The sequence below is a fragment of the Mobula hypostoma genome, chromosome 11, assembly GCF_963921235.1.
Source record: "Mobula hypostoma chromosome 11, sMobHyp1.1, whole genome shotgun sequence".
Taxonomy (NCBI): domain Eukaryota; kingdom Metazoa; phylum Chordata; class Chondrichthyes; order Myliobatiformes; family Myliobatidae; genus Mobula; species Mobula hypostoma.
Genome location: NC_086107.1, coordinates 113,063,015 through 113,089,909, shown reverse-complemented (window position 1 = coordinate 113,089,909; position 26,895 = coordinate 113,063,015). Strand labels below are relative to the sequence as shown.

The 26,895-nt window shown below is 45.2% G+C and overlaps 1 protein-coding gene across 6 annotated transcripts in view; it reads left to right on the top strand.

Moving 5' to 3' along the window:
• The window catches only part of bcl2l12 (BCL2 like 12), a 54,185-nt gene that overhangs the window by 10,781 nt on the left and 16,509 nt on the right, over positions 1-26,895 (top strand). For 5 of the 6 annotated variants that reach the window (XM_063062928.1, XM_063062924.1, XM_063062926.1 and 2 more), the window contains 5 exons: positions 6,351-6,435; positions 17,458-17,645; positions 19,329-19,918; positions 22,716-22,841; positions 24,714-24,793. In XM_063062928.1, coding sequence (XP_062918998.1) covers positions 17,482-17,645; positions 19,329-19,918; positions 22,716-22,841; positions 24,714-24,793 — 960 coding nt within the window. In that variant the 5' untranslated portion in view covers positions 6,351-6,435; positions 17,458-17,481. The remainder of the gene's footprint in view (positions 1-6,350; positions 6,436-17,457; positions 17,646-19,328; positions 19,919-22,715; positions 22,842-24,713; positions 24,794-26,895) is intronic. The other variant, XM_063062929.1, reaches the window with a different exon arrangement.

The window sequence follows — 26,895 nt, the reverse complement described above, 5'->3', positions numbered from 1 at the left end:
AGGGAGGAGGGTGTTACTGTGTGGAGGCGGGTTTGAAGTTCTGAGATTCCCCTGAGTATTGTTGACTTGGGCATGAACATAACAATGTTACGTCATCACGGTTGCTTCTCCGTCATATCCAACAATGTCAGGAGACCTGTGCAGGAGAATTTTAAAGCGGGAAAACCCAGTGCACTCGGACAGTTCAACTCTCTTGACCTCGGAAGTCCGGGTCCTGTGGTACGAGTAGTCGTCACAAACTGGGGTCTTCCTTGGTTGCAGTGGCAGACCATGACTCCTTCTGTGCCTCGACCATCATTAAGGATCTCCCACCCAGGACATGCCCTCTTCTCATTGTCACCGTCAGGTAGGAGGCGAAAGAGCCTAAAGGCACACACTCAGCGATTCAGGAACAGCTTCTTTCCCACTGCCAGCTAATTTCTAAATGGACATTGAACCCATGAACACTACCTCACTACTTTCTTATTTCTATTTTTGCACTAATTTTAAATTAACTATTTAATATACTTGCAGTAATTCAGATTTGTTTTCTATATTATCATGTTGGGAAATGTATGATAATGCATTTTGATAAAAAGAACAATAGTGCGGACTATTATCTAAATGGGGAGAAGGTTCAAACATCAGAGGGGCAGAGGGACCTGGGAGTCTTCGTGCAAGACTTCCAAAAGCTTAATATACAGGTTGAGTCTGTGGTAAAGAAAGCAAATGTAATGTTGGCATTCATTTCAAGGAGAATCGAATACAAAAGCAAGGAGATAATGCTGAGCCTTTATAAGACACTAGTCAGGCCGCGCGGAGTATTGTCAACACTCCATATCTCAGAAAGGGTGTGTTCTCATTGGACAGAGTACAGAGGAAGTTCACGAGAATGGTTCCAGGAATAAAGGGATTAACATATGAGGAGTGATTGGCAACTTTGGGCCTGTACTCACTGGAATTTAGAAGAATCCATGGGGATCCCAGTGAAACCTACTGAATGTTGAACAGACTAGATAGGGTGGCTGTGGAGAGGATGTTCCCTAGGGTGGGGTATCCAGAACTAGGGGGCACAGCCTCAAAACTGAGGGGTAACCTTTTAGAACAGAGGTAGGGAGGAATTTTTTTTTAGCCAAAGAGTGGTGATTCTGAGGAATGCTCTGCCAGACTATGGTGGAGGCCAAGTCTATGGGTAGATTTAAGGCAGAAGCTGATCGTTTCCTGATTGGTCAAGGCATCAAAGGCTAGGGCGAGAAGGCAGGTGTACGGGGTTGAGTGGGATCCGAGATCAGCCATGATGGAATGGTGGAACAGACTCAATGGGCTGAATGGCCTAACTTTGCTCCTATGTCATATGATCTTATGTTTCAGAGTCAGATTCAGATTATTTCATTGTGTTTATTATCACTAACTGATTATGAAGTGAAATTTCTGTGAAGTTCTGAAGAAATGTCTCAGCCTGAAACCTCGACTCTTTATTCCTCTCCATAGATGCTGCTTGACCTGCTGAGTTCCTCCAGCATTTTGTGTGTGTTGCTCTGGATTTCCAGCACCTGCACAATTTCTGGTATTTTTTGAAGTGAAACTTGTTGTTTTGTGGCAGCAACACAGTTAGATACGTGAGGGTCACTTAATCTCTTATGGATGATAGAAAAATGGAGGGCTATGTAGGAGGAAAGGGTTAGATTGATCTTAGAGGTGGTTAAAGGTCAGATTGGGTGGGCGGGGGCAGGAGGCTTTGGGGTTCTTCTGATTTTTTTTCTGTCATTCATCGTTTGGGGGTTTTCTGCTCTTTTACGGATGTCTGCAGAGAATAAGAATTTCAGGTTGCATACTGTATACATTCTCTGATATTAAATGGAGCCGTTGAACCGTTAAACATCGTGGGTTGAAGGGCCTGTACGATACTGTAGTATTCTGTGATAGCACAGGCATGTCCCTCATTACAGCAGGGACAAAGGGAGCAGTCCTTTTGGCCTACTGAGCCTGTGCCAACCTATCAAGTGCACCATTATTTGACTCTTTCCAGTCCTCCTTCAAGACTGGGAGGGAAGGGGGAAGAAGCCAGAGTAAAAAGGTGGTAGGAGAGCAAGAAGAACAGGATGACTCTAGCAGCTCTATAAAGCTCTGGTTAGGCCCCACTTGGAGTACTGTGTCCAGTTCTGGTCGCCTCACTATAGGAAGGATGTGGAAGCATTGGAAAGGGTACAGAGGAGATATACCAGGATGCTGCCTGGTTTAGAGAGTATGGATTATGATCAGAGATTAAGGGAACTAGGGCTTTACTCTTTGGAGAGAAGGAGGATGAGAGGAGACCTGATAGAGGTGTACAGAGAATAGATAGAGTGGATAGTCAGCGCCTCTTCCCCAGGGCACCACTGCTCAATACAAGAGGACATGGCTTTAAGGTAAGGGGTGGGAAGTTCAAGGGGGATATTAGAGGAAGGTTTTTTACTCAGAGAGTGGTTAGTGCAAGGAATGCACTGCCTGAGTCAGTGGCGGAGGCAGATACACTACTGAAGTTTAAGAAACTACTAGACAGGTATATGGAGGAATTTAAGGTGGGGGGTTATATGGGAGGCAGGGTCTAAGGGTCGGCACAACATTGTGGGCCGAAGGGCCTGTACTGTGCTGTACTATTCTATGTTCTATGTAAGATGACAAGTGATAGGCACATGGTGGAGGAGTTGGAGAGCAGCGGAGATCAGAGAGACATTCTACACACAAATTGGGTTAAAATTTACTTCATAACCTCATGAACTTTAACTTTTTTATAAATGGATCAAAACTAGATATGTTCATGTTAAATGAAGAAATAATACAAAAATATTTTGAATGTTCTGTATTTTATATGGAGAATTTAAAAATATATACTTTGGAATGAAGAGGCAGAAACTTAAGATAGAGTTACATTATAAACTTACTGAGTTTGGACATGCACTGGAAGCAATGTGTAATGGTCGTCATGGTAACGTGACACTATTACAGCTCGGGGCATTGGAGTATAGAGTTCAGTCCCAGTGACTTCTCTAAGAAGTTTGTACGTCCTCCCTGTAGAATGTGTGGATTTCTTCCGGGTGCTCCAGTTTCCTCCCACGTTCTAAAGACCATAAGATATAGGGGCAGAATCAGGCCATTCGGCCCATTGAGTCTGCTCCGCCATTTCATCATGGCTGATTCATTTTCCCTCTCAGCCCCAATCTCCTGCCTTCTCCCCGTATCCCTTCATGCTCTGATAAGAATCTTAACAACCTCTGCCTTAAATATACCCAGTGACTTGGCCTGTGGCAACAAAATCCACAGATACACCACTCTCCAGCTAAAGAAATTCCTCCTCCTCTCCTTTCTAAATGGACGTCCCTTTATTCTGAGGCTGTGCCCTCTGGTCTTAGACGGCCCCACCACAGAAAACATCCACACTATTGAGGACTTCCAACATTTGATAGGTTTCAATGAAATCTTCCCACCCTGCTCATTCTTCTAATTCCAGTGAGTGCAGGCCCAGAGCTATCAATATGTCCTCTCCTGGTAACCCTTTCATTCCTGCAATCATTTGGTGAACCTCCTTTGAACCCTCTCCAATGTCAGCACAACCTTTTTTAGATACTGGGCCTAAAACTGCTCACAATATTCCAAGTGAGGCCTTATAAAGCTTCAGCATTACACCCTTGCTTACACAAATTTCCTCTGTCTATCCTTGTTATTTCTTCAAAGAATTCCAACAGGTTTGTCAGGCAAAATTAAGGAAACAATGCTGACTTTGGCCAATTATACCATTTGCCTCCAAGTACCCAAAACCACATCCTTAACAATTGACTCCAACAGCTTCCCAACTACTGAAATCAGACTAACTGGCTTATAATTCCTTTCTTCTGCCTCTCTCCCTTCTTGTAGAGTGGAGTGACATTTTAAATTTTCCAGTTCTCTGGAACCATGCTGGAATCCATTGATTCTTGAAAGATCATTACCAATACCTCCTCAATCTCTTCAGCCACCTGTTTCAGAACCCTGGGTTGTGGACAATCTGCTTCGAGTGACTTATCTACTTTCAGACCTTTCAGTTTACCAAGCACCTTGTCCTTAGAAAAGGCAACTTCACTCACTTTTATCACCTGATACTTTTGAACTTCCAGCATATCGCTAGTGTCATCTACAGTGAATTCTGATGCAAAATACTTATTCACTTCATCCACCATTTTGTTGTCCCCCATTACTACCTCTCCAGCATCATTTTCCGGAGATCCAATATCTACTCTTGCCTCTTTTTTTCTTTATATATCTGAAGAAACTTTTGGTAACCTCCAATATTATTGGCTAGCTTACCTTTGTATTCCATCTTTTCCCTCTTTATGACTGTTTTAGTTGCCTTCTGTTGGTTTTGAAAAGTCCAATCCTTGAACTTCCCACTATTTTTTTTCTATTATATGCCCTCTTTGTTCTTGTATGTCGACTTTGACTTCTCTTGTCAGTCTTTGTTGCATCCTGCTTTTAGAATACTTTTTCTATGCTGCACCTTCCCAATTGCTCCCAGAAATTGCTACTGTGCCATCATCTCTGCTAGTGTCTCCTTCTGATTGACATACCAGTTAAGTTTATTGGTCATCGTAAATAGTCCTGTGATTAAGTTAAGATTAAATTGGAGGATTGCTCAATTGTGCAGCTCAAAGGGTTGAAAGGGCCTATTCTGCACTGTATCTCTAAGTAAGTAAATAAGGTGGTTTTTAAGGACAGAATGGCAAATTAGTAGCCTTTATAATAGGTAATAGTGTTACTTCCCGCTTCCAAGAAGACCACAACCTTGTCGTAGGGCCTGGAGGCTTGCGTGCCTCAATTGTTACTTCCCTGTTCTAAGGTTGGCATTGCATTTTGTGGTAATAAAAGTATATTTTGCAGCCATTCATGGGCAAAAATTATAATGTATGATTAGTTAATTGAAATGATTTTTAAAAAGGTGTCATTATTGGGAATAGTTGCCATAGTGATGTTAAATTTAGCTCATGAGGTTTGTAATTGAGGGAATTAAAGAAATGATTAACTTTGGTTTACATTTAAGAATTGTCTGTCTCTGTGAAGGAACACCCCATGGCCACTTTATTAGGTACACTTGTTAATGCAAATAGCTAATCAGCCAATCATGTGGCAGCAACTCAATGCATAAAAGCATGCAGACATAGTCAAGAGGTACAGTTGTTCAGACCAAACATCAGGATGGGGAAGAATTATGACTTTGACCGTGGAATGATTGTTGGTGCCAGATGGGGTGGTTTGAGTATCTCAGAAACTGCTGATCTCCAGGGATTTTCATGCGCATCAGTCTCTAGCGTTTACAGAGAATGGTATGAAACATTAAAAAGACATCCAGTGAGCGGCAGTTCTGTGGGCAAAAACGCCTTGTTGATGAGAGAGGTCAGAGGAGAATGGCTAGACTCCTTCCCCTTCCCCCACCTTTTAACTCTGGTGTTTCCCCCCTTCCTTTCCTGTCCTGAAGAAGGGCCTCAGCCTGAAACGTCAACCCTTTATTCCTCTCCATAGATGCTGCCCGACTTGCTGAGTTCCTCCCGCATTTTGTGTGCGTTACTCTGGATTTCCAGCATCTGCAGAATTTCTCGTTGTTTGTGTTTATTATTTTCTTGCATGACTCTTAGTTAAGCCAACCTCCTTAGATTCTCTCAGTCCTGGAAGAAAAAGGTCCAAATTATTGAATTGGAATTAGAACCCCAGAGTTGAGAAGGCTGGAGCTGGAGGTGTGACTCCTGAATTTAAAACCCTATTTCCCCCCCCCACCCCATACCAATTTTGAGACTGCAAGCATCTTTTAGCTGTTGGTGCAAGTGTCTCTTGCAGGTAAGTACTTTGTGATGGTAGAATACCACAAAATCAAACCTGATTTGGTACTCAGTTGTCTTTTTTATATATTTTTTAACCATTTCCATGCAACTTGGGCTAATTGGGGAAGTCGCTTGATTGGGCCAATATGTACAGGTCCCACTTGATCAGAACCCACTGTGGTTGAAAAGGCGTGGTGTGAGGGCGGAAATCTAAAACGAAAGCATAAAATGTTGGTAACACTCAGCATCACAAACAAGCAACTCCTCAGATGCTGGAAATCTAAAGCAACGCACACAAAATGCTGGAGGAACTCAGCAGGCCAGGCAGCCTCTACGGAAAAGAGTGAACAATCGACACCGGGTGAAGAGTCTCGGCCTGAAACATCAACTGTTCACTCTTTTCCACAGATGCTGCCTGGCCTGCTGAGTTCCTTCAACATCTTGTGTGTGACACTCGGCATACCAGTCAGCATCTGTGGAGTGAAAAACAGACAATTTTACCATTTTTTTTTTCCACATCGACTCTTGTTTCTCTTCCCACAGGAGTGGCCTGACCTTTATTTCTGATCCCAAGGTTCTTCACTGGAGCGATCACCAATCTAAAATTTGAGCAGATTTTTGGGGGCAGGTAAGCAAGAACGTCAAATGGAGAGGATTTTTATGAGAATTGTGAGGGAGGAGAGGCAGTCCTGAGCTTTGGGTCCATAGGCAGCTGAAAGCAGAGCCCACTGCTGGTGAAGTGATTAAATTTTGGCATGGCAGTGTAAGGGTTAGTATAACCACTTTACGGCACCAATGATCAGAAGATTGTAGTTCAGTTCTCGCCGCTGTCTGTAAGGATCTTGTACTTTCTCCCTGTGTCTGCATGGATTTCCTCCAAGTGCTCTGGTTTCCTCCCACATTTCAAAGACGCACAAGTTAGCGTTCGTGAGTAGTGGACATGCTATGCTAGCATTGGAAGTGTGGCAACTCTTGCTTGCCGTCCCAGCACGTCCTAGTTTTGTGTTGGCCGTTGGCTCAAGCGATGCCCATCACTACGTGTCGATAAAGCTAATCTATCTTTAATCTGGAGTGATTGGGTTGAGCTGTTCTCCGATCTTGGCAATCCATTTGCAAACGTCTTGCGAGACATCATCAGCGCGCTGTTAATTTGTGGCACGTCCTCTGAATGCTTGGCCTTTAATTAAGTATCAGTCAGCTGATTGGCTGTCATTACGGAAACTCAATCGTGATGCAGGGACGAGAGCTCGTCGCTGATTGGCTGTGTGGTGTTGTGGTCAGGATCTTTGCCCACTTAGGATGGAGGTCTACAGGTCTGTTTACAGAACTGTTCACGGAAAACCATGCTTCTAGGAATTCTCTTCATACCGTGTGTCTGCTTGTGCCATGACGTTCACTGATGCCCAGTCAAATTTGTGCCCCTCTTGATCTTCATGGGTGGAGACTGGAGTTGGGGGAACACTGTGATGAGGTAATGGATGGGAAGGGAATATGGAGCAAGGAACGTTTTGATGTTTAGAATTCTAAAACCAAGACTTTTTTTTACCTGGGAGCCAGTGCTCTCAGATCCACATCTTGGGAGTCTTGAGGCCCTTTCAACCCCAATTGATCTGATGATAAACACAGAGTTTCTACAGATGCTGGAAATCTAGAGCAACACACACAAAATGCTGAAGGAACTGGGCAGCTCTGTGGAAGGGAATAGACAGTCAAGGTTTTGGGCTGAGACCCTCTGGTCCTGGTGGAGTCTTGGCTTAAAATGTGACATTTGTCTTCCCTTCCATCATTGCCGCCTGATCTGCTGAGTTGAGCACAGTCTCTGCCCCCACCCCCCCAGCCCCTGCCGGTCCCTGTGGCTCCCAGAGTTCTGTTGTTCAACTTTCACTGTTTGCAAGGGTTTACATTCTTGCTTCCTCTTTCAGAAGGAACAGAAATACATTCAATCTTGTTTGTAAACTGCCTAAGTTGCATTTTTCTTTTAAAAGAAAGATTTATAATTAAGGGCACCTCTGGTACGAGGCAGTTTGCGCAACGCTATTACAGCCGGGGTGGAGGGGGGTGGAAGGGGGGGTCGGGTCGGAGTTTGGATTTCAATTCTGACGTTCTCAGTAAGGATGCATGTCAACTCCTGTGGAATGCAGGGGTTCTGTCCGGGTGTGCTGGTGTCCCCTGTCAGTCCAAAGACATACTGGTTAGTAGGTTAATTGGTCATTGTAAGTTGTCTTGTGGTTAAACTGGGGTTAAATTGGTTTGTAGCTGGGCCGGGAGGGTCCATTCTGTGCTGTAGTTCTAAATAATATAAATGTTAACATGGGTGCATCATTCTCAGTTCAGACGTCAAATCAAACCACAGCCATTTTCCAGCCCCTGCAGTGCCCACCCATCCCAGGAGGTCTCCAGAGGGCCTGTGGACCCTGCACCCTCCCTGTTCTCGGACACTCGAGCATGGATGTGCACCGGCCCATTTCATTTTTACTCTGCACGGGCTTTTGCAAAGTCAGAGGCTCTCAAGGGAAAGAGGGGCGGGCCATTCGAGGTTATTCAGTGCTGTTCTCCAAAACTCGCTGCCTGTCTCCGTTTCTGTTCCCAAACAACTCAGCACCCCTGGCTTTGACTGCTGCTGACAGCAGCACAAAAATGGGACCTTAAGCTCACAAAGCCATCTGGTGTACATTTACGCCCAGTTTTTCCTCTCTGTTTCCCTCAACCCTCCAAACCTCTACCTCTCAGCTATGCCCTAGTGACAATTTACAGTTTTAAAATTAATGAGGAGAAAGGTATCTGTGTGACATTCTCTCTGTCTTGCACGCTGCTCCAGAGGGGATGTCTCCCTGTCTCCCTGTCTCCCTGTCTCCCTGTCTCCCTGTCTCCCTGTCTCCCTGTCTCCCTGTCTCCCTGTCTCCCTGTCTCCCTGTCTCCCTGTCTCCCTGTCTCCCTGTCTCCCTGTCTCCCTGTCTCCCTGTCTCCCTGTCTCCCTGTCTCCCTGTCTCCCTGTCTCCCTGTCTCCCTGTCTCCCTGTCTCCCTGTCTCCCTGTCTCCCTGTCTCCCTCTGGGTTTGTGGTTTATGGCTTGGACAGTAGTTTGATTGGACTCTTGATTTTCTGTTTTTATATTTTCACTCATTCTTGCTTTGTTGCAGTGTGCACAACTTGATTTTTGGGCAGGAGAGGGGTTTGATTTTTTTTTGTTTGACTGTGGGAAGACAAATCTCAGGGTTGGACACTGTATGCATACTTTGATAATAAACATACTTGGTATTTTGAATATGCTGACCTTGCCGTCTGCCTCTCCCATGCAAACTCACCCTTCCCCCATCACTCTGCATGCATTTTCCTGGGCAATGTGTCACTTCAAAACTATTCAAAGTACAAAGTTAATTTTATTATCAAAGTACATCTAGGTCAACATATACAACCCTGAGATTCATTACCTTGTGGGCAAACTCAGCCCACAATACTATAGAATAGTAACTATAACAGGATCAATAAAAGATCAACCAGATTGCAGAAGACAACACACTGTGCAAATGCAAATATAAATAAATAGCAATAAATAATGAGATCATGAGATAGATTCCTTAAAGTGAGATCATTGGTTGTGAGAACATCTCAATGATGGGCAAGTGAGTGTAGTTGTCCCCTTTTGTCCAACAGCCTGATGGTTGAGGGTTAGTAACTGTTCTTGAACCTGCACATCCCTTGAGTTTCCTTTGCCCCTGCCAAAAATTTTGGTTTGTGACACAGCCTGTCCTGCTTCCCTGTGGTGCCACAATGCATTTCCTTTGGAGTTGAAGATCATGCCTAGTAGGACAGAAATCAAACAGTGATTCCACTTCAGCTAGTAGGGGTGGGGAGGATGGTTAAGGAGGTGATTTTCCTCCTGTGGGCAGGCAGGAGGGTGAGCTCAGTATCTCCCGAAGACAGTCACACTTGCAACCTCTCCCCTCCCCCACATACACATTGTCCCTGCGCCTCACACACGCCCACACCCCTGCCACGTGCTTTCAATGCCTAACCTACTTCTGACAGGCACGTTAAAACGAGCACGTGCGCCACAGTAGCGTAGCGGATAGCGGAACGCTGTGACAGCCCAGGGCGTCGGAGTTTAGAATTCAATTCCCGCATCCTCTGCAATAAGTCTGTACGTCCTCCCTGGGGAGTGCATGGGGTTCCCCCCCCAGGTGCTCTGCTTTCCTCCCACAGCCCAAAGATGTACCAGGTAGTTATTGTAATATTGACCTGTGATTAGATCGGGGTTAACTGGGGTTGGGGGTTCATGCGGCGGAGTGACTCGAAGGGATGGAAAGACTTGCTGGTTGCTGTACCACTAATTAGATAAAATAATTTTTTTTAAGAAACACTTGAAAGATGTCCACAAGACTGAGAAATGTTGTCTCGTTTCTATATACATGTATATAGTTAAGTGACAATAAACTTGACTTCTCTTCTGCGTGTCGAGGTCCTTAATGGCATTCAGCTCTTTTGAACAGCCAAATTGTCATCATTCTGACACTAGACTCCTAGAATTGATGCTCTATTCCAAGATGTATCATAGGAAGCCTCTTCCATCTGTCTGGGAGACAGACAGAAGAGATTCATAGATGTGCTAACAGCCATACTCCCGTGTCCCTGGTCTGTGTCTGCTCAAAGGAGAAGAACCATTCAGGATGGTATTGAGGACTTTGAAGCTGTGCACTGGGAACAAGCTCCCTGTGGTATCAGCAGAGGTGTCTCACTGGCTGACTGCTAACCCGCCTGGCCCGTAAGGTGCTTCTTGCCCCATCTGTAGAAGAGTCCACAGGTCTCACGACCTGAAGCTGGTAGTGTGGGGCTTCAAGTCTCTGTACCCCCTCTGCCCGATGGTAACTGCGAGAAGATGGTGTGGCCCGGATGGTGAGAATCTTTAATGATGGATGTTACTACCCTGAGGCACCATCTCCTGTCGATACTACTGATAACGGGGAGGGATAAACCCATAACATATCGAACTGAGTCCACTACACTCTCTCAAGGTCATTCCATACACAAGTGAATTGGATTCCAGTTAATTAGAACACATTGGCACCAGTACATATTGGCCAAATTAAGCTGCTGTTCCAATTAGCCAAAGTTTCTTAGAAATGCAGGTTTCCCCCGCCATCCGAAGGTAGAGCGTTCCTATGAAACGGTTCATAAGCCGGAATATCGTAAAGCGGAGAAGCAATTACCATTTATTTATATGGGAAAAATTTGTGAGCGTTTGCAGACCCAAAAAATAGCATATCCAATCATGCCAAATAACACATAAAACTTAAAATAACAGTAACATATAGTAAAAACAGGAATGATACGATAAATACACAGCCTATATAAAGTAGAAATACTTTTCTACAATCGTTGCCGCACTGTTCTCCGTAGCGAAAATCTCACGCAAGCGCTCTGGGCAGAAACACTCTCTCCAGTAACCTTTAAGCTATGAAGCTGCCAAATCATACCAAATAACGCATAAAAATACACAGCCTATATAAAGTAGAAATAATGTATGTACAGTGTAGTATCACTTACCAGAATTAGGAAGACAGTGCCGAGCACACTGATGATGGCGTGATAGGCTGAGTCGTCGGAGGTTGGGGTGGTGCAGTGGTCCCTAACCTCCAGTCCGCCAACTAATACCAATCCGTGACACATGCAGGGGTACAGCGGTAGTCAGGATGCACCCAGCACATCTTTAAGAAAAAAACCAAAATAAACAAGCTAATTAATTAGGTGCTGCCCAGCACGTAAATGTCGGCCCAGATCAGAGGCGACGCAATCGGCAATCGCCTCTGATCTGGGCCGACAGTTACATACTGGGTGGCACCTAATTAATTGGCTTGTTTACTTCAGCATTAAAGATGTGCTGGGTGCATCCCAGCTACTGCTGCATTCTCCACGGCAATGTATCGGTCCACGGCCCGGGGATTGGGGTGGTGGGACACTGGGGTGTCATCTCATTGTCTATTTCCGTCAGGGCAGGCAGGTCATCTTCTATGTCTGCCTGCCTCGATGTTGAAGGTCGAGGTTCGTCGTCTGCTGTGGCTGATGTGGAAGGCTTGAAAAACGACAGTATGCTTGACTGCTTAGCCTCACGCATTTTTCTATCATACGGTTCTTTGTAAGGACTCAAACCATCCCGCAAATATGCCCTAAACCTACGTACCCTTTCAAAATTAAAGTCGTGCTTTTCTGCAATCATTATGGCGTAAATCTCATGCAGTTGCTTCACGTTCAGTTCCTGGACAACTTCACTTTCAGTCCATTCGCTACTGCATTCGGTTTTGATTGTTATCCTTTCCTCTTCCAATTGCATCAGCTCTTCACCTATCAGTTCTTGGTCATGGGATGCCAAAACCTCTTCAACATCATCTTTGTCAACTTCCACAAGCCAAACTCACTTTGTCCTTAGTTCATTCACCACGATCGAAACGCTTAATTATGTCTAGTTTTACCCTAAGTGTAACACCATTACGAGCTCTTTTAGGCTTTTCCGATACCTTAGAACTCATCTTGCTAACGGCTGCTCACAGACACGTGTTTAAGCGATGCCGGCTAGAATGCAGTTCCGGGGGAGGAGCTTGGCTGTTCGGGGCGCGCACTGCCTTTTTTCGTAACAGTGAAAACACCTTCTGTTAGCGAAAACAGGTAACTAATGTAGGTCTTTCGTAACATTGAGGTTTCGTAAAGCAAACGTTGGAAAAGCAGGGTGAGACCTGTAATTAGAAAGGTATATTTTTAAAAAAAGACAAACAGTGACAAATTATGTATGAAAATGAAATAAATTAGAATGCTAATAATACTACTATAGTACTATAAAACTCTAGTTCCAAATAGTTATTGAAGGAGGAATTCATTCAGTGTATGCTGCCGTGTTCCTTTGACTGTAAATAAACAAAATCAGGCACCTAGTGCAAATAATAGGCTGCCTGCACACAATGCTATCGATGATTGCGTTCTCCAAATCTTCATTTTCATTGCAACATTCAAGATGATTATCGATACTTTCAAATTCTTTGTAGATCCTAACTTAATGAAGTAGTGAAATTGTTTCATTTTCACTCCCGGCCATTTCTGGCGTCTCCAGTTCTCAATGCTTGAAACTGCAGTGAGCAAAACAGTTCTAAATTCTCTTATTGTTTATTTCTTGCCAACTATCAGTGAACATAAACACACGCAGCTGATGCTATTGAAAATCTGTTCGCTCTAAACATGGTGTAGCATCTAATGGCTACATAAGTACGTGCAACTGATGCCAGTTAGAACCTGTTTGACAACATTCTCCTGTCCCAATTAAGCAGCATCGTGTTTCAAATAAATGAAGCGAATCCTGGTAATCTTCTCAATTTGTTTCTGTTCTTCCCAAGTAATTGGCTACACTGATTAACTGATGGCCCAGTTAACCGGAATTGACTGTATATTGAAGTAGTTAAAAGAAACTGCAAATTTAGTGTCTCAGAGTGTAGTGTAGCTAAACAAGTGAACTGCAATGTTCATGACAAGGTAGATAGGAAGATCGAAAATTCATCTTTGGCTTACGAGGGGTCCATTCAAGAGTTTGATAACTTGAGATCGAAGCTGGACTATAGATAATCACCTTCTGGAAAGACACCGGTGCATTTCATCACAGCGGCTTCTATGAGGTCAACTAAAGGTGTTATTATCCTTTTTAAACGCATCTTTTATGATCCTGAGACCCTGCTAGACATTAGGAAGTTGAAGTACTGCAGATCTCTCCCATCAGCAAGTTGCTTGTTGATGGTGAAACTGAAGGAGCTGGACTTGGTGGGGATCATGCTGTTGCCTGTGTCGGAGAGGCATCAGTGTGTGAAGGTGGTGTGCAGTCCAACAGCGAGTGACCGTCTTACTCGCTTTCCTTGTGATCACAAGACCCTGTTGGAAGTTGTTAGTGTGGAACGCTGCAAGTCCAATTCCCTGATTTATTGGCGGGCGGCGGGGGAGCTGCGTAGCTTCTGACCTCGCGAGGACTGGGCCTCAAGCCGCAGTGTTGCCTGTTTACAGACGCCTCGGAGAGAGGCATTGGAGTCGGTGTGGTCCACCAGAGGCAGAGCTGAAGCTGGTGCTGCCCTCTAGTGTTTGCTCGGCAGAATACAAGGCGTATCACGTTCGACTGCGGACTGCTGCAGTATTCGTGGACTCAGGATCTCGGACTTTTTTTTGTGTGCTACACTTTGTTGATATCTTACGTGTGCTATATGTATGTGCTTTGTGCTGTGTGTGACCGTTGGTACTGTATCTTGCACCTTGGCCCCGGAGTAACACTGTTTGTCTGTAATCTTGGATAGTCGTATATGGTTGAACGACAATTGAACTTGAGGTTGGAGATAATTTACTAACAGGCCCTTGATAATCACTTCGGTGCTTAAAATATTGTTAAGCACTTGAGAAATCGGAGGCAGGGATTCCCATTTTTGTATAATGTCTCTGCTAGGTCCACCCTAAACTGTCACTTCAATTTCCCTTGCTATTTCCACCCCAAATTCTCTGCCTTCTACACCACACCTCTAATGCCCCACATAAGCTTGAAAGCACAAGGTCTCATAGAAACATGGAAAACCTACAGCACAATACAGGCCCTTCGGCCCACAAAGCTGTGCCGAACATGTCCTTACATAAGAAATTATCTAGGGTTACCCATAGCCCTCTGTTTTTCTGAGCTGTCTGTACCCGTCCAGGAGTCTCTTAAAAGACCCTATCGTATCCGCCTCCACCACCGTCACCAGCAGCCCATTCCACGCACTCATCACGCTCTGTGGTTTTTTTTAAAAGCTTACCCCTGAGATCTCCTCTGTATGTACTTCCAAGCACCTTAAAACTGTGCTCTATCATGTTAACCATTTTAGCCCTGGGAAAAAGCCTCTGACTATCCACACGATCAATGCCTCTCATCATCTTGTACACCTGTATCAGGTCACCTCACATCCTCTGTCGCTCCAAGGAGAAAAGGCCGTGTTCACTCAACCTGTTCTCATAAGGAATGCTCCCCAATCCAGGCAACATCCTTCTAAATCTCCTCTGCACCCTTTCTATGGTTTCCACTGCCTTCCTATAGTGAGGCAACCAGAACTGAGCACAGTACTCCCAAGTGGGGTCTGACCAGCGTCCTATATAGCTGCAACATTACCTCTCGGCTCTTAAACTCAGTCCCACCATCTGGCCACAGGTGGACTCGAGGACTCTGTAGTGAATTTAACTCAGTTAGTTTCCTTCCACGTCTGTTTTCTTTCTCTTCAGTCACTAATTTTTAAAATGCTTATTAAAAGTAACTCAGCGTAATGCTGATAAACCTCTTGTATAATTATACCCTGTAGCATTCTGTTTTGTGACTAATCTGTAAATTATAAACTAGAATCAGCCTCATTATCACTGATAAGTGTTGTGAAATGTCATTTGGCAGCAGCTGTACAGAGCAGGACATAAAATACACCTGCCCTCTATTAGCCACCTCCTGTAGTTAATAAAGTGGCCACTCATTGTCCGTGGTCTTCTGCTGTAGCCCATCCACTTCAAGGCTCTGTGTGTTATACATTCAGAGATACGTTTCTGCACATCACCGTTGTAACATGTGGTTATTTGAGTTACTGTGGTCTTCCTGTCTGCTCGAACCCATCTGGCCATTGTCCACTGACCTCTTTCAATAACAGGCGTTTTTGTGGGGGTTTTTGTTTGTGTAATCCCCTGGTTCACATCTTTATTGTTATGCTGTAGTTATTTCATTTAGCAGCTCTTACAGAGCTGCTGTTCTGCTTTCAGCCTGTTTGGGTTATTGTTGAAGATAAGGGATGATGTGGAATGTGTGCTGTCCAATTAGCGAGAGGTTTTCTTAGTGAAGGACAATAAGTTTGGATTTCGGGTTTTTTTTTGTTGTTCGAGAGGAGATTGAGAGAGAAGGCGCTGGGGAGAGTCAGTTGTAGCATACAATCTGCTGGGAAACTCGTTTGTTCGAGACTGTATGCGTGAAAATTCCAGAAGATCAGTTTCTGAGATACTCAAACCACCCCGTCTGGCACCAACAATCATTCCATGGTCAAAATGTCTTAGATCATATTTCTTCTCCCGGCCACCACGTTCTGGCCCGAAAACAAACTTTACAAATCGGCCTGGTTCTTGGATCGATCCAGGCTCCTGGTTTAGGCAGACAGGATCCAAAACTCCTCCACTCTGCCAATGCTCATGGGTTGGTCCGTTCAGAAATCCGATGGTGGGGCAGTCCAGTGCAAAACACAATATTTTTGTGTATATTTTTATTGTGTGGGATGATCTGTATTGCACAAGCATATCAAAAGGATAATAGAAATGCAGAATATCGTGTTTCAGATTCAGAGAATGTGCCGTGCAGCTAGACACAGTGCACAGACCAAGATGAGGTAAGTTGAGAGAGCGAGAGTTCTCTTTATCATAAGAAGTTTATTCAAGTCTCTTGTAAGAGCAGGGTAGAAGCTGTGCTGTACTGTACAGCTCGTACAGACTCGTACGGCCAGATTTGGGAACAACTTCTTTCCAACTGTGATAAGACTGCTGAATGGATCCTGACCCGGATCTGGGCCGTACCCTCCAAATATCCGGACCTGCCTCTCGGTTTTTTTTTGTACTACCTTACTTTCCATTTTTCTATTTTCTATTTATGATTTATAATTTAAATTTTTAATATTTACTGAATTTTACTATTTTTAATATTTAATATTTGTAATCCAGGGAGTGGGAAGCGCAGAATCAAATATCGCTGTGATGATTGTACGTTTTAGTATCAATTGTTTGGCAACAATAAAGTATTAGATTAGATTATGAGGACACGCAGGCCTCTTTTATTGTCATTTAGTAATGCATGCATTAAGAAATGATACAATATTCCTCCGGTGTGATATCACAAAAACACAGGACAGACCAAGACTGAAAAACGAACAAAAACCGCATAATTATAACATATAGTTACAACAGTGGCAACAATACCATAACTTGATGAAGAAGTCCATGAGCCCAGTAAAAAAGTTCAAAGTATGAAGTACTGGAGCCTTGCACAAACAAGAGAAAATCTGCAGATGCTGGGAATCTGAGCGGAACACTGGAGGAACTCAGCAGGCCAGGCGGCATCTAGGAAAAGAGTTTCGGCCTGAAACATCAACTGTACTCTTTTCCTAGATGCTGCCTGGCCTGCTGAGTTCCTCCAGCGTTTTGTGGGTGTTTCCCGGTAAATATGTGTTCTCAATCCTTTTGTATCTTTTGCCGGACGGGAGAGAATGCTCGGGCTGCTTTCCTGAGGCAGTGGGAAGTGTTTTTGATCCTTTTCGTGCCTTGTGGCACATTGGACAGCACTTTTACCATTTCTGTAGCATTTGACTTTTTTACAATGCCGAGTTGCTGCCCGGCATGGATGGACCGCGTGCAGGGAGCTGGCTGGATTCGAACTTGGGACCATATGCCCTGAAGTTCAGAGCTGATGCCGCTACGCCACCGGCTGGCTAAGTGGGAAGTGTGGATGGAGCTAGCGGGAAGGGAGGCTGGTTGTTGCGACGGACTGGGCTGCGTGCACAACTCTCTGCAAATTCTTGTGGCCTTTGACATTTTCTATAAATGTTTGCTAGTTGGGAGTGTAAGACACAGTGATTGTTCTTTTCCAGAACGGAAGCCTGCTCAGCTTCAGGATGGCAGACAATGCAAGTGTCGTGGAGGAGACGTGCAGCCTCATGGTCCTGAAGAGTGAGACCAAGCGTATCATGGAGGCCTTCCTGAAGAGAGCGCAGATGGAGGGTGCCTCCGTTGGCCACATTGGGCGCTGCTACCACGACGAAAAGAAGTACAAAGCCAAGTAAGTCTCTTGTCACGGTCTTCCCTTGTTTTTGCAAGATGTTTGGGGGCAGTTGACAAGAGAGGTGGGGTGGAAAAAGGGGTACAATTCGAGAGTGTAGAGCAAGGAATATCTAAAGTTGTATATGTATTCATTGACCACTTTATTAGGAGTGGAACCTACTGTGGTCTTCGGTTGCTGTAGCCCATCTACTTTGTTGTGCAGTTTGATCAGCTGAGATACTCAAACCACCCCATCTGGCACCAACAATCCTTCAATGGTCAAAGCCACTTAAATCACATTATTTCCCCATTCTGATGTTTGGTCTGAACAACAACTGAACCTCTTGACCATGTCTGCATGCTTTTATGCATTGAGTTCCTGCCACATGATTGGCTGATTAGATACTTGCATTAACGAGCAGGTGTACCTAATAAAGTGGCCAATGGCGTGTAGAAGTTATTGTTCTCCTGATAATGCATTCCATGCTACGTAATCCACCACCACGTCAACAGTTTTAGGTGCGTTACAAAATTATTAGATAGCAAGGGAATTGTAGGATATGTAATTGTTACAAGAAAATAGTGCTGGTTTAGAAGATAGCTTTATTGAGTGACTGAGCAGCCATAAAGTGTCAAGTAACATCTCCTTTTATTTTAAGTTCTTTTCATACTTCGCCCAGCAGATCTGTGAAATAGGACGTGTTTAGAAAAAGCTACATTTTTGTTTTACATGCCTTCCCTGAAAGATGGGTTCAAAAGGATCCAGTCTGCCAAGGTTTGAGGCCTCGCTTGGAGTATTGGGAGCAGTTTTGTGCCCCTTATCTAAGAAGGGATGTGCTGGTGTGGAGAGGATTCAGAGGAGGTTTGCATAAATGATTCCAGGATTAAATGGCTTGTCATATGCAGAGCATTTGATAGCTCTGGGCCTGTTTTCACTGGAATACAGAAGAATAAGGGGTGACCTCATTGAAATTGTGTTGGGCACGTGGCCAAGTGGTTAAGGCGTTCGTCTAGTTATCTCAAGGTCGCTGGTTCGAGCCTCAGCTGTGGCAGCGTGTTTGTGCCCTTGAGCAAGGCACTTAATCACACATTGCTCTAGTCTGTGCAAGGAGTGGCTCCCCACACAGACTTCCAATCTGCGCCTTGTAAGGCATGAAAATGCCCAACGCAGGCCTCTGAAGGTCTGAGTCGACATTCCCTTCCCCCCTCATTGAAACCTATCAAATGTTGAAAGGCCTTGATACAGTGGATGTGGAGAGGATGTTTCCTATGGTGGGGGAGTCTAAGACCAGAGTGGTGAATCTGTAGAATTTTTTGGCACAGCTCGAGTCTTTACGAATATTTAAGGCAGAGATTGGTAGATTCTTGATTAGTCATTGCATGAAAGGATACGGGGAAAAGGTAGGGGATTAGGACTGAGAGGGAAAATGGATTAGCCATGATAAAATGGCAGAGCAGACTTGATGGGCCAAATGGCCTAATTCTGCTCCTGTATCTTATGGACTTGTGACATTAGCACTATGAGACATAGGAGCAGAATTAGGCTATTCAGCCCATCGAGTCTGCTCCACCATTCAATCATGGCTGATATATTATTCTCTCAACCCTGCTCTTCTGCCTTCTCCCTGTAACCTTTGACACGATGCATGGTGTAATATTTAAGTCGCTACATTCGCTTAACATTTTCCCATTTTGACCGAAGGACTCCCGACAGCCAGGACTCCATCTCCGTAAAAGTCCACAAGCACAAGAGGTCACTCTTGAAAGGGACCTTGGAGCAAGAAGACGAGGAGAAGCGGAGGAGTCTGAAACATTTCCAAGGGACCGAGGAAGATACCGGGTGGGGTACATCCGATGAGGAAATCTGCCAGGCCGAGGAAAAAAAACATGGCTTCAAAACGGCCATCAAGAAACTGATCAGACGACAGAAAAAGAAAAAGGGAAGCAATGCTTCGGAAAAGTCCAAGGACTCTTTAGACTTCACTGAGGCCCATGGGTCTCCGAGGGGAACCACTAAGCCGGACTCCAAGGCCAATTCCTTAAAGAGGCAGGAAAACACTATAATCAATATGCATGCAAGTAATTTTGCACATGCGATGGATTCAGAGGGATCTGTCTCTGAGGGGGTGACTATCAGGGAGGAGAGCAGCAAGCATAAGAAGACTGGACAGTGGTTTTTAAATCTTTTACGGAAAGGGCCCAAGAAAAGTGATAACATCCACCCAGAGAAAGACCAAGTGCCTTCACCGCCATCACGGCCTACAACACTAGCCCTAAACCTCTCTCCTACAGGTCAGTCATACTTTTAAAAATTTACTTTATTGACTGGTAGTGTCCAGTTGCCACTCAGGGATGGTTAGGCTGGATCTCGGTGGAGATGGGGTCAGGACTGTGCGAAAAAGTTGAGGTTCTGCCCTGAGAAGATACTAGTGAAACCAGATGGGCTATCGTTACTGAGGCTAGCCTTTTCCTTTTCCAGCACGGTAACATAACGCTCTTGTAGTGCCAGTGACCCTGGTTCAGTTTCTGCCGCTGTCTGTAAAGAGTTTGTACGTTTTCCCCATGACCCACGTGGGTTTCAGAATCAGCCTTAGTGTCAGTGATTTATGTAAAAGATTCAAGGGTTTGCTATCAGAGTGTGTGTGTGCGTGCGTGCAGTAATCAACCCTGAGACTGCTATAGTTTCCAATTCTATTTTTCTCTTTAATTATCTTTTTTTTTTAAATCCTTTGCCAGGAAGTCCAACGATTGAGTTTGATTTAGAATTGGGCAATCTTGTCAGCCTACACAAAATAATCTACAGATGCTGGGGTCAAAGCAACACTCACAACACGCTGGAGGAACTCAGTAGGGCCTCTGCCCCTTCCCTCTACAGTCCTGACGAAGGGTTCCGGCCCGAAACGTTGACTGATCTTTTCCACGGATGCTGCCCGACCTGCTGAGTTCCTCCAGTGTGTTGTGAATCTTGTCGGCCTTTTCCTCAGGCCGAATAATATCTGGTATTTATCCTGTGATCCACACTCTTGTTGAGCCCGTGCATTGAAGGAATGTACATTTGTTGTACAAACCATGCTTTATTTCTCTAACCGCACACCATTGCTTGTCCACCACGTGTCTTCCCAATTTATCATTTAGTTGAAATGTAGGTGATGTTCAGCAACAACGTAGCAGCAGCAAGATACAAAACAAAGAAAACTGTAAACATCTCATTAGTAACGATTACTGCCAACAATGGGGCAGCGTGCCGGGGCGAGGCTAGACATGCCAAGCAGGCAGCGGAACCTTGAACTTCGAAGTACATTGTGTAATATAAAATTCTATCGTGGTGGCGCAATGATCTCGGCGCCGGGCCCGGGAGCGGAGGTTCCCGAGTTCGAAACTGGTCGGGTCCGCTCCCGAGTACGCTCTCCATCCGTGCCGGGTTGAGTGTCGAGATCGCAACTGGACTTCGTAAAATAAAGGGGAAAATACTGTGAAAAAGTCTGTGTGAAGAGTGGCGAGCCACACAGTCTCTCTCCCGCTCCGCGCCTTGTAAAAAGACATCACGGATGTACAGACACGCACAATTTAGGGGTAACATGAGGGGGAAGTTCTTTACTCAGAGAGTGGTAGCTGTGTGGAACGAGCTTCCAGCAGAAGTGGTTGAGGCAGGTTCGATGTTGTTGTTTAAAGTTAAATTGGATAGATATATGGACAGGAAAGGAATGGAGGTTATGGGCTGAGTGCAGGTCAGTGGGACTAGGAGAGAGTAAGAGTTCGGCACGGACTAGAAGGGCTGAGATGGCCTGTTTCCGTGCTGTAATTGTCATATGGTTATACAGACGCGCACGCAGACGCAGACACACAGTCTTGCACGCACGCAGGCACACGCCAAAAAAAAAATTCTGTCGTATCATGGTCACTCTTTCCTATGGGCCCCTTTACCCCAGAGAGTCATACAGCATGGAAACAGGCCCTTTGGCCCAACCCTTCCATGCTAACCCAGATGCCTCCTATTTAGTTGCATGTAGCCCACATCCCTCAAAACCTATCCTGTTCGCAAATCTGTCCTAATGTACCACTTCCGCTGGCATCTCATTCCACTCACCAACCTCTGGGTAGAAATATTCTTCCCTCGGGCCTGCTTTAAGACCGAAAGAAATAGAAAGAGGTGAGGCCATTCAGCCCATCGAGCCTGCACTGACATTCTATCCTTCCCGTGTGTGCGTGGGTTTCCCCTGGGTGCTCCGGTATCCTCCCACAGTTTAAAGACGCTAGGGTTAAATGGGTGGGTTGCTGGATGCCAAGGCTCAAAGGACTGGGCAAGCCTGTTTTGGGTTTTATAAATAAACTATATTATTTTGTCTTCCATGGTTCTAAACGCTTTGCTGTTCTCGCTCACCACTCTCAGTCTTGCTTTTTAAATTTTCAGTTTCTGGCTTTGCAGCTGTTTTAAGAGTGTTCAAATGGCCATTGCTCCTTGTGTGAAGAAGTGCTTCCGAGTCCCACTCTGAACACTTTTTAATCTTGGGTGTCCCCTTCCAAACCGTCTCCAACATGGGACTAATTTTAGTTAAGTCGCCAGCTATTCTGGTTTTAATGTCCCTGTTCTGAAAAGCTGCTCCCACAACAACGCAGTGCTCACCCAGTGCGGACTTGGACGTCCTTGGAGCTGGACTTGAACCCTGGTCTTTGTGACTCAGTGACAAGAGCAACAGGGCTAATACGCTGTGAGTTCTCCAGAGTTGTAGTCACTTGTCTGACCCGTAAGTTCAGGTGGTGCTGACTCAGGATACATGGACATCCCTCCAGAGCAGAGATGAGGAGGAACTTCTTTTGCAAGGGGATGGCGGAGTTTATTGCCACTGATGGTTTTGGAGGCCAAATGATAGGGTGTATTTAAAATGGAGGTTGGTTAGTCAGGGCGTCAAAGGTTACGGGGAGAAGGCAGGAGAATGAGGTTGAGAAGATTAATAAATCAGCCATGATGGAATGGCGGAGCAGACATGATGGGCTGAATGACCACATTCTGCTATATCTTATGGTTTGTCATTCTTTTTCGTGTTATTTACCTCGGTTTTTAATCGTGCTCTCTTCCTGTTGATTTCAGAGGTTGAAAGTTCGGAATTCTACACAGAAGCGGCAAAGAAGCTGGAAAAGTTGGCACAGAAATGCTGCACCCGGACTGGGAATGATTACTTTAGTCCAGGCATCCATTTCCAGGGACCAGTGACAGGTAACGGTGATGTGGTACCTGGGATCTGGTGGGAGAAGATGTGATCCAGCACCGAGCACGGTGGTGGGGGGGGGGGGGGAGAGCGTCAGTGTTTGGCGGTGGGGGGGGGGGAGTAGGATTGGAGAGGAAGGGGGGAATGGTCTAGTGTTGGAGGTCTGATGTACCTGGGAAGAAAGGTATCGGCTTTGAGAATTGTGATGGGTGGGGTGATGTAGCGCTATCTGCCGGTCGAAAGCCCCAAGGGAAAAGCCTTGGCCTGCAGTGGGAAAACAGTGCATGGTTTCACAGCTAATGGTTATAATGGTTAATTGTTGTCAACCATTAACCAGCAAGATGAACCTTGGCCTTGGTCCTAGTCACCCTTAACTAGGTAACAGCTGGGGGAAGGACTGAAACAGTCCTGGTGTTTGAGGAATATAGAAATTGAGGTAAATTTAGAAGTAAAACATATCTGATACTGGAAATACTCACAAAGCAGGGAGTGTCTGTGGAGAGAGAACGTTTTGAGTTGATGATCTTTCATCTTCCCTCGGAGGGTCATGAGAGTGTGGAACGAGCTGCCAGCACAAGTGGTGTATGCGAGCTCGATTTCAACGTTTAAGAGAAGTTTGGACAGGTACATAGATGGTAGGGGTTTGGAGGGCTGTGGGTCCTAGTGTAGGTCGATGGGAGCAGGCAGTTGGAGTCCACAGTAGCATAGTGGTCAGCACAACGCTTTACAGTACCAGCGACCCGGGTTCAATTCCCGCCATTGCCTGTAAGCCGTTTGTACGTTCTCCCTGTGACCACGTGGGTTTCCTCCGGGTGCTCTGGTTTCCTCCCACAGTCCAAAGACCTACCGGTTGGTAGGTTAATTGGTCATTGTAAATTGTCCCATGATTAGGCAAAAATTAAATCTGGGGATTGCTGGGCGGTGTGGCTGGAAGGGCCTGTTCTGCACTGTATCTCAATAAACATGGTTTGGCACAGACTAGATGGGCAGAAGAGCCTGTTTCTGTACTGTTATTTTCTATGCCTCTATGACTAACTGTGGAAAGTTAGAGATTTATTTTTAGAAAGTCTAAAGTTGCGGAGAAAGGGGTGGGGGAGAAGAGAAAAATCGGTGGAGGGTTGAGAAGAATGGAAGGTATAAATGGGACTCAAAGCTTCTAGGTATTGTTCTTGGTAGATTATAGCTCTTGCATTTCTAGTTCTGGAATAAAGAGATGGATCTGTCCCCTGTCTTGAGAATGAGAGTAGACCGTTGATTAGCCGTCTCTACTTCCTGAGGAGACTTAGGTCCTTTAACATCTGCCAGACGATGCTGAGGATGTTCTACGAGTCTGTGGTGGCCAGTGCTATCATGTTTGCTGTTGTGTCCTGGGGCAGCAGGCTGAGGGTAGCAGACACCAACAGAATCAACAAACTCATTCGTAAGGCCAGTGATGTTGTGGGGATGGAACTGGACTCTCTGACGGTGGTGTCTGAAAAGAGGATGCTGTCCAAGTTGCATGCCATCTTGGACAATGTCTCCCATCCACTACATAATGTACTGGGTGGGCACAGGAGTACATTCAGCCAGAGACTCATTCCACCGAGATGCAGCACAGAGCGTCATAGGAAGTCATTCCTGCCTGTGGCCATCAAACTTTACAACTCCCCCCTTGGAGGGTCAGACACTCTGAGCCAATAAGCTGGTCCTGGACTTATTTCCTGGCATAATTTACATATTACTATTTATTTATGGTTTTATTACTATTTATTTATGGTGCAACTGTAACGAAAACCAATTTCCCTCGGGATCAATAAAGTATGCCTATGACTATTAGGAGGAATGACGAAATTCTCGAGAAATGTCCGATCTCACGTCCACTGTCCTTTGACTTGCTCTAGCCAAAAATAACATCCATCAGAGCGCAATCGAGAGGATCGTGCAGGTGCTGCAGGATCAAGGAGACCAAATCAACGAGAAGGTGAGGGGCACCAGTGCGCACCGAGGTTAGGTGTGCTGTTGCGTGTGGGCAGGGGGTTGTCAAAAGCCGCTTCTTCCGTGCCGGTCGTCGGTTGGCCCGTTTGAAATATGCGGCAGCACTTTCCCATAGGTTGCCTCGTATGCCACAGCAGGGGTATCCAACTTTAGGCACCTTGCAGGGGTATAAGAATAGCATGTGTGGGGGGCTCTTGTCTCTCCTTCATCCTCACGCTGAGGTCACGACCATTGGGAAAGTACGCTGCAGATTTAGAATGGCTAGTAACTCGAACAGAGTCAATGAAAGATCAGCCAGAAGACAACAAACTGTGCAAATGCAAATATAAATGAATAGCAGTAAAAGTTGAGAACGTGAGATAAAGAGTCCTTAAAGTGAGATCATTGGTTGTGGGAACATCTCAATGGATGAGCAAATGAATGTAGTTATCCCCTTTTGTTCAAGAGCCTGATGGTTGAGGGGTAGTAACTGTTCTTGAACCTGGTGGTGCGAGTCCTGAGGCTCTTGTACCTTTTAACTAATGGCGGCAACAAGAAGAGAGCAAGGCCTGGGTGGCGGGGGTCTCTGGTGATGGATGCTGCTTTCCTATGACAGTATTTCACGTAGATGTGCTCAACGGTTGGGTGGGCTTTACCCGTGATGTACTGGGCTGAATCCACTACCTTTTGTCGGATTTTAAAGATTCAAAAAAGATTCAAAAAACTTTATTGTCATTCTAACCGTACATCAGCTCTGCAGGGCAGAATGAGACAGCGTTTCCCAGGAGCAGTGCAATCATAACATAACAAACGCAACACTAAATAATAAACATAACAACAAATAGTAAAACACAACAGCCACATGTCAGTTAAAATCAAGTTATAAGTGTCCAGTGCAAGTTAAAAGTGTCCAAAGCAGAGTCAGGTAGAGCAGCTATTTAGCAGTCTGACTGCCTGTGGGAGGAAGCTGTTTAGTAGCCTTGTGGTTTTAGTTTTGATGCTCCGGTAATTCAAAGGCATTGGTGTTTCCATACTAGTCCGTGATGCAGCCAGTCAATACACTCTCCACTACACATCTATAGAAGTTTGTCAAAGTTCTTGCTGTCATGTCAAATCTCCGCAGGCTCCTAAGGAAGTAGAGGCTGTCATGCTTTCTTTGTAATTGCACTTGTGTGCTGGGTCCAGGACAGGTCCTGTGAAATAGTAACATTCAGGAATTTACAATTACTAACCCCCTCCACCTCTGGCCCTCCAAATGAGGACTGGCTCGTGGGCCTCTGGTTTCCCTCTCCTGAAGTCTCCAATCAGTTCCTTGGTCTTGTTGACATTGAGTGAGATTGCTGTTATGATGCCATTGTCATTTTCAAATTCCCTCCTGTGTGCCGATTTGTCACCAGCGTTGATACGGCAAACTTGTATGTGGTGTAGGAGCTATACTGAGCCACACAGTCATGGGCGTAAAGCAAGTGCAGAATCTGTTTGTGAAATATTTAGTTTGGTAGGCTGTGTACTTTCGGGGGGGGGGGACTTGGATATTTGGTCAAATCTTTTACCGTTTGTACATAAATGTTGAATATGCTTTTGTACTACTGCAGTTGTACAAGGCCTTGGTGAGACCACACCTGGAGTATTGTGCGCAGTTTTGGTCCCCTAATCTGAGGAAAGGCATTCTTGCCATAGAGGGAGTACAAAGAAGGTTCACCAGATTGATTCCTGGGATGGCAGGACTTTCATATGATGAAAGACTGGATCGACTAGGCTTATACTCTCTGGAACTTAGAAGATTGAGGGGGGATCTTATTGAAACGTATAAAATCCTAAAGGGATTGGACAGGCTAGATGCTAGAAGATTGTTCCCGATGTTGGGGAACTGTTGGGGTCACAGTTTGAGGATAAAGGAGAAGCCTTTTAGGACTGAGATTAGGGAAAAGCTTCTTCACACAGAGAGTGGTGAATCTGTGGAATTCTCTGCCACAGGAAACAGTTGAGGCCAGTTCATTGGCTATATTTAAGAGGGAGTTAAATATGGCCCTTGTGGCTATGGGGATCAGGGGGTATGGAGGGAAGGCTGGTGCAGGGTTCTGAGTTGGATGATCAGCCATGATCATA